General features: G+C 32.4%; 1 protein-coding gene across 2 annotated transcripts in view; it reads right to left on the reverse strand.

The window, feature by feature from the left end:
* LOC116768942 (E3 ubiquitin-protein ligase RNF19B-like) overlaps positions 1 to 18,901 on the reverse strand; it is a 31,118-nt gene that overhangs the window by 645 nt on the left and 11,572 nt on the right. Inside the window, exons 1-7 of one of the 2 annotated variants that reach the window (XM_061528759.1) lie at positions 16,931 to 17,031; positions 12,290 to 12,378; positions 5,717 to 5,897; positions 2,373 to 2,487; positions 986 to 1,309; positions 586 to 820; positions 152 to 344 (exon numbers count right to left, since the gene is read on the reverse strand). In XM_061528759.1, the coding sequence (XP_061384743.1) occupies positions 152 to 344; positions 586 to 820; positions 986 to 1,309; positions 2,373 to 2,487; positions 5,717 to 5,897; positions 12,290 to 12,378; positions 16,931 to 17,000 (1,207 nt within the window). In that variant the 5' untranslated portion in view covers positions 17,001 to 17,031. Of the gene's footprint in view, positions 1 to 151; positions 345 to 585; positions 821 to 985; positions 1,310 to 2,372; positions 2,488 to 5,716; positions 5,898 to 12,289; positions 12,379 to 16,930; positions 17,032 to 18,901 lie in introns of those variants that run through there. The other variant, XM_032659870.2, reaches the window with a different exon arrangement.

The raw sequence follows: 18,901 nt of genomic DNA on the forward strand, positions 1-18,901 counted from the left end.
TTGAGGAGGATTGAACTTATGAAAATAAAACGTAGCCGCGGCTGAGTTCCGTCTGTGACAGGCTGACGTCATTATTGTAAGGGAACATTCATAATACATATAAACGTAATACATTATTGTCTGTCGAGTCTAAATCATCAGATATCCTCACCGATGCTGGGCTCCAGTCTCCTGGAGGTGGCGTCCAGGTCGATGGCTTGCTCGGGCCGCTCGGGCGCTTCGCCCCCGCCGGCGCATCCTCCCGCGCGGCACAGGGAAACCGGCACCACGCCGTACACGTAGAACAACAGGATGGGGACTCCAATCCCGACCGCCAGCCCCGCCACCAGGGGAGAGACTATCAGCTGTTGATAACATGCCTTATACAGTGTGAGACAAAGATCGTGTGGATTAATATGGATTGAAAATTATACCGCCTTCCTAACAATTAGTAGGGTAGTCATATAGTCTACAATTTTTTCCTAACGGACAAAAAGTTAATATTCAACTCTTACGAATATTTACGATCTATTATGGGACTTAAATTTAAAAAATACTGTATTCGTTACTAAGTTTAGTGATTAATTTCGTAGATAGGTTTCATACCGCAGCAGCAACGGCGGCGGCGACTGCGGCCCTGCGTCTCGCGGGCCTGGCCTTCCTGAGTCTCCTGTGGGCCCTCCGCCCAGCCCACAGCGGCAGACCCACCAGTAGAGCAGGCAGAGCTACGCCCGCCACCACCGCTATACCCAGCGGAGCCCCCGCCAGGGTCCCCAGCTGCCACAACAGCTTCTTCTTCCTCGACCACGGCTTCTTGCCCCAGAACGTACAACCGCTGGGGCTGGATTCACAATTCATATGATCAATATCATGATAGACAATAGCATTCTATTGCTAGCAAACGAGATGCTAAAACTCAAAGCGTTTTTAACAACATATTAAATTAACATTATTTAGTTGAACATTCAACAGACAGCCGTCGATGATAACAATGATTGATTCTCACCTGAGGTAATGCAGGTCGGACACCTCCTTCATACACAGCCAACAGAACTCGGCCCCACAGACGCAGCACACCATGTGGTTACAGGAACCATCCTCCACCTTCACTATGAGGACGGCACACCTCGGGCAGGGCTTCACCTCGCCGTGCTCGTCCAAAGAAGGCTGCGGCTGACGAGGCGGCTGCTGGCGGGTCCTCCTCGCCGCGTCGCAGGTCTGTGTGGGGTGCCAGGCGGCCTTACAGTGGTAACAGAACGAGGCTCCGCAGCCCGGCGACAGGCACGTCAGTTTGGGACAGGAAGCGCAGCCGCTGGCTACCACCGCGAAACTAGACACAGAAGAAACAAATATAGTTTAGATTTTGAGAAAATTAACCAGTAGTATTGGGTTTAGAGCGCGTCTATGACTTTCGATAGCGTTTCGTTAAAACTTCTGAACTGTCTGGAAAGTTTGAGATGTGGGAGTTGTAAGTAAGCAACAATTAACAGAGACTGCTAAATAAAACAACCTTAAACTCATCACAATTAATTGCCATAAAAAAGTACCTATATTCCTCAAATCTTTCATAAAACTATTAAATAATATTTAATATTTTACTGTCTAAGTTGTCAATGAGATATTCTACAGACGAACCCGGGCACTGTTTGTACACCTTTAGGTAAAGCTATATGTATAAAGTATTATAATTTTGTGTATGTCTGTAACATTTTATATACAGTTATAATCATATTATAAATATCGGATTTAACTAATAATGTCAACACTACCATTACAGCGAACGACAAAACTTATTCAAATAAGAAAAATAGGTTAATATGGAATTATTTATAGTCGAATCACCAACAAGAGCTTGAGAAAAAAATTTCATTGACCTTATAAGGCGGATTGTTTATGTTAATACTTAAATAATATCTAGAAATTACTTAAGAAATAATTTTATTGTAGTAAATATTTATGATTTTTTTTATATATGTACATATATAGAAAATTATATATAAATAATATGAAACTAATAACAACGATGTCCACATATTGTAATTACAATTTCTGAACACGTCAATGTCATTTAATGTGTCACATTTGACGTGTCATAGCTAGGTGATTAGGGACGTACCTATACAAGTGTCACAACTAACATGTAATATTGGTTTGCATATTGGTGAACGATGAAATAAATATTAAAACGATGGAATACTGAGGCCAATAATATTTACAATTACATTAAATTGACTCGAGTAATTGGTTTGTTTACACAAAGTATTTGCAGGCTTATTTTATGTGTATCGAAGGTTTCAATCAGAGCAGGTTATATTTAAATTGGATCTTATATAGTTTGTACCTTTGCGGGAACTTTAAGACCTCGATTTTGAACTACTGTAAGTGTTTCTTACCTACAGTCAGGGGCTGGACACCACCTGGTATCAGGATCGGCAGCCAGTGCTCTCCTCACCGAAAACTCCTCATACTTATCATATAACGTCGGATTGTCCACTATCCGACGAACATCTGGAAAATTATTTAATATATAGCATAATCTAGACTTCTGGATAGAACCAGGTCATGGAGGTGCTTAGATACGCTGAGGTCGTATCCAACCAATTCGAGGTCCACGGAATGTAGGTCACGGTTAACATTAGAATTGTATTTTTTTGACGTATAAATATTTAGAAAATGGTTTGTGCTCATCGCAGACAAATATAGACCGGAATTAAAACTAGACTTTGAATTACGTCACTTTGGAAATAAAACTTTCTTATTTGTATTAAAAATGAATTTTCAATAAATAATAGTTTTCTTATACAACGCGAGACAAGAAAATTATATACATTACAAATATTTAGTTTAATCTTGACGGTTTATGAAAAAAAAAAGTTCTGGAAGTATGCTGTGTGCAAGACTATTTAAATGTCAATTTGACAGAATATTACTTTTTTTTTAAACATATCGCATATTAAAATCGATATATTTTAGATGTAAAATTTAATTTAATGAATCGAATCAGATAAATTACGATGACATTTAGCGATTGTGTAAAACGAATCGGCATGAGATGTTGCCATTGTTAATAATTTCAAGTGAAAGTAACTGTCATATAACCGTATGTACTTGAACAAAACGATTTTAACTGTCACAATAAAATGAATACGAAACTTTAAAAATCTTACATGTGATTCTTAATTAATAAAATTGAATATACATATTATTTACATGAAATTTCATTAAAAACGGTTCGGGTTTTCCTTTCGAGGATATTTTAATTGAGTTTTAAGCGTATGAATACATTTATATTTTATTGTACTTCAAGGGTAAAGAATATAATAGAGTTAATTACCTGAATTACATTACTTTATAGCCTCGTACGTAATAATAAAAAAGTAATGAAGATGATATATAATGAATTGATTTGAATCAAAACCGTTTAAAAAATGTATCGTTATTTAATTACTACAGTTTATTCGCTTCTTAACTTTAAAACGTTTTATATTTACTATTGAAAGTTTAATTTAATTCGTCCAGTATCTCCGAACGTTCAAACTGTCATTATATCTGTAAACACGTACTAGGGCCTAAGACTGATAGTTTAAACAACACTACGTGAGGATTCCGATCTTTTTCATGTTCCATATATGAAATATTACAAAATAAGCTTGCTCAATCGAGATATCTCTCGACGAAACCAAATAATTATGAAGCAAAGAAAATATTCAAAATTCACACGGACGGTATACATATAGAAATGTTATTTGTCTGTTTGTATTGCAAAAAATTTAATTTTAATATATATATATATATATATATAGATACATAAGAGTCGTGTTAGTTACACTACTTAAAATTCAAGAACGGGTGTACGGATTTACTTAAAATTGGTGGGAGGGTAGTTTAGGACCAGGAGACCGACGTATGATACCTTTCATTCCTACCTTAATATAGGAAAAACCTCTACTGGTACGTTTAAGTAAAAATAAAAACGAGTTTACCAGATCACGCTACACACGCCTTTCAGGTGTCTCATGTGATATCCTACGTTAATACAAATATGTGAAGAATTATGATTGGAAAAACTGTTTACTCTCCGTATGTAGTGACGATGCCAGCTTGTACTAAGCACGACGATATTAGAGAGTCTGTGAGAAGTATCTGTTGTAGATACGCAATTTATATAGACTCATTTATTTTTTTACATTTATATTAACTATAAACTGAGAGTGATTGTAATTCATTTATGTGTCAGTAATGCATTTCTCATTGACGAAACATTCCCGTAATAACGGCCCCGGCCGTGGACTAAAACCGTCTCCGGCGATAGGAATTATCGTGTAACACATGCGCAACGTATGATGAAAATATATGAAAAATAAACATATTACATGTTTTCATGTAACATTCCTGTTCATTAAGGAACATATTTTCTGTATATTTCTCATACTTCTTAAGTTAATTTCAATATGATTGGTCGTCTTAACTATACATAGGATAGAGTGTTTCCGTAAGATATATATAAGTTAATTGCTGTTATGAACGTACGACAAGTGGCCCGGGAGTGGGAGTCGTCTAATAATTCGTAAATTGCGAGCATTGTCGCATCGTCTCGTGATATCTATTGCACGATATCCTGGGCAGGTCGCCAATACCGCTCGTTATACGCATCCTTTGAACCACAATCGAATATTATGAAGGAACATACGAAAATATTAACATATACTATGACATTCTGATTTATTAGCTGTTATAATGGTGACAAAAAAATATAAATTTGTATTTTTATGAACGACATATCATCAGTTTATGTGTTATTGTTAAACAAACAGACAAACATTCGACATACGAAACCATTCCATTTATATTTGTTGTTGACAATATGATATCCAAAACACACTGCTGTATTCAAAATGAGAACCATTTTAAGCACTTCAGAATAAAGAAATGAAGTATTCCGAATGAATAATAAAAAGAAATGAACATTTAATGTAATGGGATTTAAACTTAATTCTTTAAAAATCTTTTATTATCTTTTAAATTTTTAAGATAAATATATTTTATCTTTAATTTTTTTGGTAATCACAAAGCAGATCACAATGAACACGAGGCAAGGATTTATAAAATTAACATTACTGTCCAATGACGTCATAAGCCAGTTTACGTGTTTAATGTATAAAATGGCATTTTAAAAGTGCACAGACCGCGACATTTATGACGTGAAATAAATAGAACACATATATATATATATATATATATATGTATGTATATACACTAAAAGTGTGTTTCACATCCCGTTATCCGGAAGCCTGGGTCTGCACAAACGAATCATAAAAACCGGTTAAGATTCAAATGTATGTATGAAGTTTATTATTTACCGTTTCCGTTGGTGGCATCATGACAGTGAGTACTTGGAAAAAAATACTCATTTAATAAATGAACCTGACCACAATATATTAGTTAAAATCGGTTCAATCGGCACTGAGACACAATCTTATAGACGTACAGACTCTTTTAACTTCGATTTGGCTGTAGCTGTTAGTCTTAATGACTTTGACAGCGTAACCGTTGGTATCAATAATTGTCCTGGGTTCCATTGTTTTGATGAAATTGTCGAGGAATAGATTTTATTCATATATAGAATATATGTACATATGATTATGTATATATGCATAGCATTAAAGTTATACTAGTTTTTGGACTTACATCTGTTTAATGCTTATGAAGAATCGATATAAAAGCCACCAGCACTCACCTGATGGGTGCATATTCTCGTGGCAGACGGGACAGTTGACTGGGACCCTGGCCTCGTATATCTCTATGCCGAGGTACTGCCGCAGACAGGGCTCGCAGCACCTGTGGGAGCACCACGCCAGCCTCACCATACTGGCCGAGGGAAACGTTGACAGGCACAGCGGACAGTCAAGGACTTCGCCCTGAAAAGAATACTAACTATTAGTTAATTTACAAAGCACATTTCAACACGCTTTTATCAGCTAGGGTTGTAAGTATTTATGTATGTATGTAAGGGAATCTTTGAGCTTCATTTTCACCCATTTCTAGAAGTCTGAATAGTTTGAAACTTTGCTTACGTATCAAGGACCGATGACAATTTAACAATTTGATAACAGCTTTCCATTGTCCTTGTTAGGACCGCCAAGATTAATAATTTTTTTATAGATTCTCTGTAGTGGAGTGAGAGAGATAGAGCTAGTGCGCGGTCTGCGCATGTCTGCAGTTAAATGATAGTTAAAAAATAAAAAAAAACACGCTTTTAAAATTAATTAAATTAAAAAATTTAAAATGAATAATACTTTCAAAAAACTAAAAAACACGCTTTTAGCTAGAAAAGCCTGTATTTTTAACTATTATTTATTTTGTGTATTTTTTCTTTTATGTTCGTAAAAAAATTATCAACTACACAAATATGTTACTGCAATTTAGTTCGATTTCTTTTCATGTCCTCCGAGATAAACAGATGCGTGATCTCTAATGTAAAAATGTAATAAAAATATTCTTCATCGTTCAGACAACTTGTGATATTTACGAAGAAATGTCCTCTTACTTCCTACAGACGATCTCTTGCAGACAAACTTAGGCTGATGGATATAATAAATTCATGTTCAATGGAATTAAAATTAATCACGGAATAAACAAAACACAATTCTATTCTTACTAGATGAACTTAAGATCGATACTCGATAAGTGATAGATTATTTAATGTTCAATAATAGAATTATATTATCAGTGTACGATATGTGACGTATGTCTGTCTGTCTGTCTGTCCCTATAAATGCTTAAATTTTTAAACAATTTACAACGAATTTAAATTACAAAATATAGATAAAAATTCCTCGTCACCAGCAGAGTTCGAACCTGTTACCTCCCTTATATCCGGTTTCAGTTGCCTTGCTAATTGAGCTGTCGTGTCCTGACTTGACTCGGTAATTACTAAGCATTCTGTACATTTAACCGTCATATCAGTACGGAGGTTTTCTTACTAAAATCCTTATCAATATTTCCTAACATTACAGTATAGAAGAAACATTGTAAAGATGGGACGGAATTCAATTGCTGCAATAAGGTTTTTAACATAAAAAATATGTTTAGCTTATATTTAAATTAAAATTCATATCACAATACATGCATTGAGATATTTTTGTGTAATAATTTAAAACCATACGTTTTACGTCATAATTTTATCGATGCTCACACGGAACCTACCTGTTATATGTATAACCCATTTTATGCCCTTTTAAATATATTGCGTCAGTCAAGTCCTTTCCTCTGTTTTCGCTTCCTGATTGCGTAATTTTTAAATATGAAATGCCATATTTAATACTATTTTTATTACGACATACGTATTTTTCCGTTATTATATAGGTAAATTTAAACATTCACTAATTTAAAAATATAGAGGTTAACGGGAAATATTTTTTTTTTGTTCCTAATTATTAAAGAGAAATAAACAAGCAATTGAAATGTCCATAATAAAATTGTCTGAAGCCGTAAACGAAGCGTAAGTAGATATAAGCTCACGTTCCGACAACTTGTGCAGCTATAATCTATTGATAGAATAAAAACCTTTTAAATTTTACAAAAAAAAAAATCTTTAAATTCGAGAGTAAATAAGTTAATTCGCTCAATAATCATCGCGTTATAATAATAATCAAACTATCCAACTAGCCATACATATTCAACACCTACAGGCTAAACATATCTAGGTCATGACGTCACAGACCGTCTAAAAACACCTCTCCCCAAGAATAAATTAATCTATTAGAGATTCAAATGCACTGATATAACTTCCTAATTGACCAGAATAGAACACTATTTTACAATCACGTAAATATATAAACATTACGTAATATTAATGCGATTTAAAAATCGAATTCTTTTTAATTTTTTAATTATATAAAAAAAAAAATCTTTATAATTTACAGTTATAAACAGGTTTATAGTGACACCGTATATTAAAGTATAAAATTTTATATTAAACTAACTAACTTATTAACTCTTTTATATTATAATATTTAAGTCTAAACGTCAGCTCCGTTCAAACTACAGTTAGACGGTTTAATGTTATCAAACTAAGTGTTATTTCGTGATTTGTTTCGTGAAAAAAAAAAATTGTCACAGATAATATACAGTGATTATGTAACAATCTGTTCTTAAACAACATAAAATTCGGCGATTGGTTTGTTGGAAATTATTAATTTAAAACAAGTGGCAAATTATTTCAGTCACAAAGACATCTTAAAATTTTTAACATGGGCGGCCGACACCTGATAATTTCAACTACCCTCAATTATTAGTTATTCAAATAATAAAAATTGCGCCGATATATATATATATATATATACGGATTCGTGGAATGTGACTAACACACATCACTGACCTACGTCAAGATATAAATAAAACTAATATTTTTCGGATAAACTACGCGGATTTTTATTATTTAAACAACTACATAATCCCGACGGTCCGTGAATGATTTCACATCTCTTCTGCCCGTGATCACGGTTGCTGAAAAGTAACCGAAACGTCGGGATTATGTAGTTGTTTAAATAATAAAAATCCGCGTAGTAAATCCGAAAAATATTAGTTTCATTTAAATGAATAAAACTCGCGAAAATCTTAGATCTCAAGATATAAATATGTCCAATAATGAAATTTTGAATTTTATAATAGTTTTCGTGTTTACAGTCCATAGAAGTAAGGACGATGACACACTCGGATAAAATGAATATCACCCATTGTTTGTCTAGCGATGTACTGAACATGTTTACATAGTGTACACAAAATAAACATTACAGATCATATCCGTGAGTTAAACGAGAGTTTTCATAGTCAAACTAAATACCTACAGTTCGCTGGTTTTCATTCATGAGTATACTCATACGAAGGAAAAATTTGTCATCTACTTACTCTATTTACAGCAAAGCCAAAAAATATTCAACAATAGTTCAAACTTTACAAGTTAAATATACATTTAATGCATCTATTTATGATAATTGCGAGATATCCATAAATAAGGCCGGCTACACATCTGCCCTTTCATGTGAGATAAATTTCTATCATATCCGGTCTCAGTCAGCCTTATTTTATTATCAAATCGAATAATTGTATAGAATAATTAAAATATTCAAATGTCTTTATCAGCTCATTTTAATTGTATTGGAGTTGTTGAGTGTGATAGTTCGAGTGAGGTCGAAAGACTCGCTTTAAGACGAGGTCCAAAGCGGGTCGTTGAGTCAAGTCCACTAATGATCAAAAGAGCTTTCAACTTTGCGAGTTACGATTTTTTATCTGCGCTTAGTTGAAATCTAACGACGAAACAATATATTATTTTGTCTATTTTCTATAAAACTTGTAATCCTATAATAACATTGTAATTACTTATACCTTCTAGATTTTTTACAAGAGTTCCTTGAAAGGAATTTTATTTTTTATTTATCTATGAAAATATTATTTATTGATTATTATTATAATGCTATAATTATATAAAAAAAACACAGAGTTTACGAGCTATTGGTGTAATGGAAACGTGTCAGTGGGTTATCGTTAGATACTTATCTTCCGCTATCCGAATATAAGCAAATAAAAATATATATAAAAAAAAAATTCTGTCCTCAATTACACCGAAATCATCCCACCAGCGGTGGTTCGCTGATCGATTATTAAAACGATTAATCATTTGAGATAACGTTTCACTAATTTTTCTCGTCTACTTCGACCGTGCGGTCTCCCGAGTTAGGTTCAGTATATATTAATATAGCAAACTATAACACTATTGTTATACTGTAATCCCATGGAATAAAAAACAATTGTAGTATAAATTATTGCGCAAATTAACACTACATTACTGAAAGACTACATCAAAATCGGCTCAGCAGCTATAATAAAACAGTGCATTACAACCGACATACTTTTGTGTTTATAATACACGTAGTTTTATAGATTACTGTTGCCTCTATTATGGGATAAAAAAAAAAAACTATTCTTAATATACAACAACTGTAGTTATAAAGGATTTCTACGGACAATAGAAATCAAATGATTACAACAGAAAACAAATTTAATTACGGCATCGAAGCGTTCGCGTTGTACCTTGACGGTTAACCTTCTGACTTAAAATCTGACAGATAACAAACAAATTACATTATATATTTAACATTAATTTAATTTATAAAAATAGAAAAACGCTAGCTATGAATCCAAACCAGTCTGCATCAAAAAGTCGAATAACTTAAGCATAAAAAAAAATATATATAAACTATTTCAATAACATCGGCAGTTCGTTAATATTCACAGATTATGTATTTAATTTCACATAACATGTTATTATAAAACAGAAAACAAATGATGTAAGTCTTAGGAGCGTGTTATATAGCAAGTATATAACGATTCGAGCGAGGGAAAGGTGTTTGTGTTACGACACATTAAGGTGATCCGGTTGGGAATACTGCGGTGGACTGTGACACACACACATGTACCAAATGTACCAAATATCCCATTTTTTTTAAATATGAGACCATTATTTTAAGGATTTTTTGTAAGACAACATATTTAAAAATAACTTGGCTAAATAATGGAATAAGATTTACTCAAGATGCGTTCGGAAAACGTAAACAAAACCTTGGATAAGAATTTATTATGAACGCAATAATAAAAATATGTACATACATCTTAAATTTGATCACAGATTAAATATTTAAAAAATTCAAAAGAAGGTTAAATGTTTTATATAGAATGGAATAGTGTTTGTTTTGAAACTCAGTTAGTCAGTTTATTGGTTAAAAAATTATAATGCTCCAGTGTATACGTGAAGCAAAAACCTTAAACGTCTTTGACACAGTCCAATTTCATATAGAGAGATGTTTTAGCAAATTTTTAATATAAAATCAAATAGAAATAAATTGAATGATTTGGAATAGACATCACACACACTACAACTATTGTGACACACACATACACACTTCAATCCGTGGAGATTCCTCACCGCGTGTGTGATTGGACGTCATACAATGATAATATAATTCTAGTTAGTATTCAACATGAAATAATAAATTACCTATCGATCATCGTTCCAGGATGATCCATTAAGTACATAACACGTCATAAATCATATGAATTTTATTCTACAACAGTTTATACTCGTATTGGACGGTATAGTCCGCGATGTGATCGCGTGAGCGGTTTTCGTTCTTACAGGCCATAGAAAGTGATCTGACGGACACGCGACATATCTTCGCCGCTGTGATAGATCGTAATAATACCACACATGTCATATTTATAACAAAGCGATTTTACATTTTTTTTTATGTATGCTTTTTTTATCAACGAAAAATAAGAAAGTTCTCGATCCGATTTTATTTTTTTCTTTTCGTATCATTAGGCAACTTAACTTTTTAATTTTGATTTGTACTTAAATTTATGTATCGTAAAATATCTATTGATATAATTCAACAATTGACCTTGTTCGTAGATTAGAAATTTAATTAATTTTAATATACAATGAAAAATAATAGAAAATAATAGCTTCAATAATTATTGTTAACTAATATGATGATATTAACTTATTGGCATTAAATACGAAGCCATATCGTTTTGCAAATAAATCGTATTAATAGTTTATATTTAACTAGTGGTTGCCTCCGACACCGTCCGCGTAGACTTCGTGATAAACTTCAGAGAGAACTGTATAGAGTGTTAAAGCTATACACATGTAATAAAATACTTTCATACAAAATACAACTTTTTAAATGTTAGTCCATGTCCTATTCTGGTATAAAATACATTACTCTAAACTTTCGTCAGAGTCCGTTAAGTGGTTTTTCAGTAAAGGAGACACAAACATCATTAAGAACCCGCAGAATCTGCATTTATGCTTTGACAAATTTACAAAACACATATTCTTTACAAAAATTATTCTGTATGTTGAAGAGATTTGAATTTAAAATAAATCTATTTATTGTATTTCCATTTTCTATTACAATTACTGGTTACTGAAGAAAATTGATGAGAGCAAATTTTATTTTAATACAATATATATGTTCCACTATACACTGGACTCCTAGTTGGTGCAAGAAAAATATTACAGGCGTGTAACCCTCAAGTACAGGGAATGTAATATTCACGTTTTACCAGACGTAGTCTAGACTTCATCTAATGATTCAACTTAATTTACTCTATAAAATTACAGAAAAATATAACTTTAAAAACAATATTGTTTACATAATTTATCTCGTCTCGTTGTCCTCCACATCAATGGTTCTTACACAGTTGTATATAATGTATGTATAGTGAAATGTGTTCTCAGCCTTACCTCTTCATCTTCAGCGATGTACTGGACAGCAGGTCTGGCCTGAGCCTGCTCCGTGCCCACTCTGACAGTTCGCTCCCCTTGCTCCAATACTATAACAAAAAATGTAACGCTTAAAAAATACCTCATACATTCATGGTTACTTCATATAAGTTTTCTATCGAATTTTCATACAAAACCGATATGTTTGAATTAACTGAATGTAATATTTAAATCTATTAAGAAACGGCGAAGTAGAAACGCAAACACAAACATATAAGAAACATTTTGTTTCGGTATGGTGAGCCTGTAAATTACTTAAAAGGAATTAATTAAATAATTGAGCATTCCTGGATCCAAAAAAATCGTCTTATAATATATATATATATATATACACGCGTGTGTATGATTAAATACCTTATCTAAATGCTTGATAAGGTCCACAAGTGTGACTCAGTCGCGTGCGTTGCTGATTGACTTTCCAACCGACTTCGAAAAATGGGGAGGTTAATAATTCGTCTGTATTTTTTTTTGTTTGCGTTACAACAAAATATATCCTACCAATATTATAAAACTTGCGAGCGTGCAAGTTTGTATGTCTTTCACTCAGAGATCATTAACAGATTTTCATGAAACTCTACATATAGACTAGAGCTTATCGTGAATTTCATGCATGCCCCGCATATATAAATTTATACAAGTATGCACTAACCTAAGACCTTCCTATTCATGTATCTTCGTATATTTATTTTATCATATATATATATATGCACATTACACTTGTTATTCGATGTCATTGACAGCGATCTTTGGACTTAATTTTTTCTTTTTGGTATCATTACAAAATTTCGCTACAATCTACGTATATAACGTATCAAATGTCATCGTGTTTATTAGAGGTAATCAACCCGTCGATACCTATCGGCGTGCATAACGTTAAGGCTTATCAAATATATTGCTGTACTCGTTTATTTAGTATCGAAAAATTATGTTATTTCTTTACAGATCTATTCCTAGACGTATATTGGGTTATAAAGAAAAATATGTTTGAGACAGAACTCATTTCTTAGGTTACCACATTGCTTAACTACAGATTACACTTTAAACTAATGAGTTAAATAACACTCGATTATCAGATTGAATATCGACTAACAGTAACGTATTTTGCGAAATTTTAACCAGATAGAAATGTTGGTATAGTGAATTAAAATCAATAGATATAGTACCCGACACAAAACATATCCCTAGCCAGCGGCCGTGACTTCAAACACTATGCGACGGTTAAGACGCGATTCTGCCTTAACTACACGATGTTTGCGATCTAAGCTATATTAAATTAAAATCCGCTAAGCGTTTTTTAATATAAGTAAGATATTTTATGTGGATACCATGCATGCAACACGTCAAGAACCGATGGTCGCATGCACGGCTTCTTAGGAGACGAGTCCAGTTTTATTTACATATAATTACAACACAAAGGCTTGTTTCATTTTAAAGCCGGACGACTAGCTGTTTTATCTCATTACTTATGTCAAAGACGTCTATTTAAAACTATGTTGAGAGTTATCATCTGTAGAGCAAAATAATAACATTATAATGATTTATGTTATGAATTGTGAAAAAATTTACTGACGTAATGAATAGATGTTTTATATAAATATATTTGAAAATTAAACTTGATGTCCCTCATTGATAACCGCTTTTCAATTTAGGGTTATTTTAATATTGTATTGGCGTAAGTTTGTCTGCATGTTTGTTACTCGTCAACTCAAAAACTAGTTGATTTCTATAAAACTAAACTTTACAGTAATGTAGCTTAGACATAACAATAAAACATAGGCTATAGTTTATGCCGGAATTTCGTGTAGTTCCCGCGGGATCACGGCGTAAAAGTTTTATTTCGCGTGAAGCCACGTGGCACACGATATAGATGTCGCTGGTAGTCAGTCGACATACACATGATGGAGATTCATATTATACATCACTCTGAGCACATTTAAAAGGTCACGCGGAGGCAGTCGTGGGCGAAAACTAGTCATTTAAAAAAAAACATCAAGCAACATGAATACGGAAATCTCAACGGAAGGGCAAGATTGCATATGTGTCGTTAATTGAAACAGTGTTTTTAGAATTTGGACAACTCTATATATATAACCGCTACCAGTTTATTACAAAACAATCACAGAATACTCAAAAATCGTTCATTGGTACGGAGGAATTAGCGTCAATGGGTTGTTTTGTTGAAAATCATTACGTAAATACCCTTCAATACGACTTACATCGGTATTTACGTTAAATTATATATGACTCAATAAATTCATGCTAATTTATTGTTGGAATAAAACAAACACGATCATATTACATAATAAGGAGAAACATTTCTAAGAAACAGAGGCTAGTTTTTATTTCATTTAATTTTCACTACTGGCATCCAGTTATAAGAAAATTTACATCATAAAAAAAATCATAAATCAATGTTTAAAAAATACTTGTTACGAAATGCATCAGTATAAAACTTTAGAATTGATTTCAAAGAAAAAGTATAACGAGGAAAGCAAGTTCAAACATGACCGGGGCCATTCCAGATGCTCAGACGGACTGTAATGACGAATTGTTTCACAGTATGGGTTTCCCCATTCATCACACGAATCTACATATAAATATATATACATCAGGAAATACCATCAAGGTTTAATTACTATCTAATCAATGAGCTGAACCTGTAGAGGACAAACATACAAATTTCAAAGAATTGTTATCACATGTAAAATATTTTCGAGTTTAGATGTAACGAACACACACACACACAAGGTACATACGTAATAAGGTAGTTATAATATTATTAAGAACTGACGCCGTCACAGACCGAACAGAAACCTATAAAGCAGACGGCACTCCCCTATTGATCATCCATGTAAAGGGCTTCGCGAAAACCCTTACACTCCCACTGCACTAATAATAACACAAATTTATTCTATACAAATTACTTCCATAGAAATCGCTCAACAAATTTAAAAATAAAACTACGTTTTTAAATTGGACGCCGATTTAAAATCAAAACCGGTTTAAATTTGGAACATCTTGAATTTTACATAATAGTATAAAATTAAAATCAAAATACAAGTAACACATTTCCTTCCAATATAAAATCGTCGACAATTATGAAATCATCTCTATAAAAAATTTAACACAGGAAAATGAACTTCATTGGAATATTAATAAGTTGTATAATGGCATGTCATTGTTATGTAACAGTGTGAAGATATGCAGCGCTGTAATAACAATAACATTTGATACAATTGCGATCTAACGGTTACAATCGATATCAATTAACAATTGTATAACATCCGCGATGGAGCCCTTCGATGTTGTTCAACTATTCGAACAGCTGACAGCTCATAAGGAAAACTTGTCTTGCCAGAGCTCAGCAAAATACATATATTTTTATTTTTAAGACATGACTAACCTTAGTTAGATCATCTCAATTTAACCGACTGCGACACCAAAAGAAAGGATAATACTTTGAGTAATCAGAATAAATGTTTGTCTATATTAATAAGATTAACAATGAATCATATGTTATTTTCGAATAGCCTATTATTTTTGCATTAAGACGATAAAGATTTAAGTACTTGTATGTACAATGACCTTATACAAGGAATTGTTATTGAACAAAAATAAAAAAAAAAAACAAATCCAATGATAGTAAAATTATTAATAAATCTGATTTGGATTAAAAAAATATATATAATTAATGTGTTGTTTACTCTGAGATAACGGAGCGCAGATAGATAATGATATATGAGATATCGGTAAATAGACAAAACAAAAAGGTGACGTTATTGATCAATAATACACAATGACGTGACCGTTAGCTTCGAAGTACAAGATTCGTATCCTGCCAAATCAGTAACACTATTATATCACTTACTCGGGAGGTCTCACAAAGGTACTTTCAGATGTAATCACTAATCCTACTATAGCCTTTCAACATTACTTCATACGGATAGTTTAAAGTGTACCATTTATACAAAACCGTCAACAGTCTACACGATCACGTGCGATGAATAAAAAAATAAACTGGAAACGCTGTGTATGTTGTGTGAATAAACAAACTCGTAGTAAAACTATTGCATACAAAACAATTTTAACCGATTTAAAAAAATGTGAATATCCTCTATACGACTGTTCACTTTAACATACGAACGGTATAAATTACCTATTTAAGATGATAAAATAAAATCCGAATTTTAAGATATTTCGAATTATTTTAAATAAATTAAAAGCATAGAGTTTTTAAAAAATAAATAATATAAAATAATGTTAAACTAATATAAAATTCATTTCAACAATAACTGTATTGCCACGAATTAAACATGTCTAAAGACCGGTACATTCTTAAGGCGCGCTCTGACAAATCTATTCTTAGACGCCGTCTACTCTCAAGCGGCACTTATTTTCATTGACACTTCAAAATTTATCTTTTTTCGCAAAAAATTATAAACCAAATCTTATACAAATGTATAAACATGTACTGATAATTCCCGTCAACCCTACGTACATTGATATCTATAGTATGAGAACGTAATCGATTTTCGGGAAAAATGAAAAAAAATAAGTCAAATTATCAAGCTATATATATGTATAAAATAAAAATAAACTTACATTTAGCGCTGTTTATGCATATCAGAGATATTATATATTTCAACTGATCTAAATGCGGCACTTCCAACATTATTACAAACAACTCTATATAAAAACACCAGAAAAAATAAAATAATCTATCACATGTAAGAACCTTTTATTCGACGTGTGATAACTTATCATATGATTAAAATACTTCGTTTCATATAGAAACAGCACTAAAAAACACAAACAAATATACGTCTAGAATTAGGAGGAATTATTTCACGTAATGAGAATTCGATGATTATTATCTATTAAGCGTAGATGATGCTATTTCATCCATATCTATGTACTTATGAAATATGGATATCAGTAGTTACGTTAGTAGCTGAAATAGTTTTTGTATTATCGATATAAAAACATTATTCCTCTGATAATTATCGATGTTCGATATAATAAAGAATTAAATTATTGTTACCCAACGACTGACTAAGCGGAGACATTACGCTTACAATATAATTATTTTCCTTATTTCGAGTTAAATAGCACTTATATATGATTTGTTACTAATACAACCAGAAACGCCTATATCAACCGACTTTCACAAAAGACGGTTCAGCAGTCGGCACCCTAACGCAAGTGTCAATCGTCAAACTACGTACGCAGCGTTTTTAGTTTTTCATTAATAAATCTAATCACATTAAATCAACGTATGTAGTTCTAAATTGTTACGATACTAATTTATAATGGTACAGCCGTCCGAAAACATATTTCGGACTAAGAGATAAATCGTTTTAAGTATACGAAATTACTACCGAAGTATTGGTCGCTATAAAATGTTATGAAAATTAATACTGGACCTTAATATAATTGACCAATTTTATTGTATGATTGCTTAATATAATTTTACTAATATAACGAATTAAATGTCAGTGGACGCGATAAGTTTCATGAATATATATATATATATATATATTGTCATATATAAGACAATAGCAATTGAACACAGATCCGACAGTAGAAAGAAAAAATCAATAGATAATGTACATACGAATTGCGTCGGACAAAGGCTGTGGGGCCGGGTCTCACAGACTTTCGTCAGCATTAAAAAAACCAGCAAGCTTCGTGGGATCAGTTACATTAGAAATCGTTTCATATGTGAAATATAAAATAAATACTAATATTTAAATCCACATGTTTTGCATCCAGAATATCTTGGTTTCGACTATAACGACTCGGACGAATAAATTAATTTGCTTTTAAAATAATAATTGTAAATCAGGTTTTATATTTTTTGAAAATATACACAGCACAGGCTACCAGGTGAAGTCTAGACCAGACAGCACAAGATTTTAGTATTCCGGTTCCTACCACCTACGTTTGAATCAGACTGTTTATTGGTCTGCTCTTAAACTTTATAGCCTGTTAACTGATATTATATACAGTATACTATAATCTCAATATTACGTATTTCAATATAAACTATCTCCCCGTAACGGTGTCATATTCTAAATATACAAATTATTTATGTTAAATTTAATTTCTAATAAAAAAATATTTCCTATACTAGTTTTTTCCCGCGATAACGTCCGCGTGAACATCGGAGTTGCGCTCAGAGAATAAAACGTGTAAGGTATAATAACACAAGCTACGTTGCTGCCATTTTATTTTAAATAACTTAAATACCGACTGCAGCGCCATCTGCCGGACTGATTTGTGGATCTTAGCCACGTGGGACGTCAGGGTAATGCATACAAAAAATTCAATGAAATCAGTCCAGGCGTTCAGAGGTCAATGACATACACATGTACAGTAGATTTATGTATAATAAGATAAGATGTGTTGCTATTTGCTTTATCGTTGGTTATAGAGGGATGTTCAGTAAACGGACTCAGAATATGAGTTTCACAAATTAAAACATTCGTGACTGTATTATCAAGATATATGAAGATTGTAGGCACGAGCGTTTAACATTTATTGACTACCAAATCGAGTTATACTCTCTTCTAG

This window comes from Danaus plexippus, chromosome 5 (genome assembly GCF_018135715.1).
Source record: "Danaus plexippus chromosome 5, MEX_DaPlex, whole genome shotgun sequence".
NCBI classification, from domain to species: Eukaryota; Metazoa; Arthropoda; class Insecta; order Lepidoptera; family Nymphalidae; genus Danaus; species Danaus plexippus.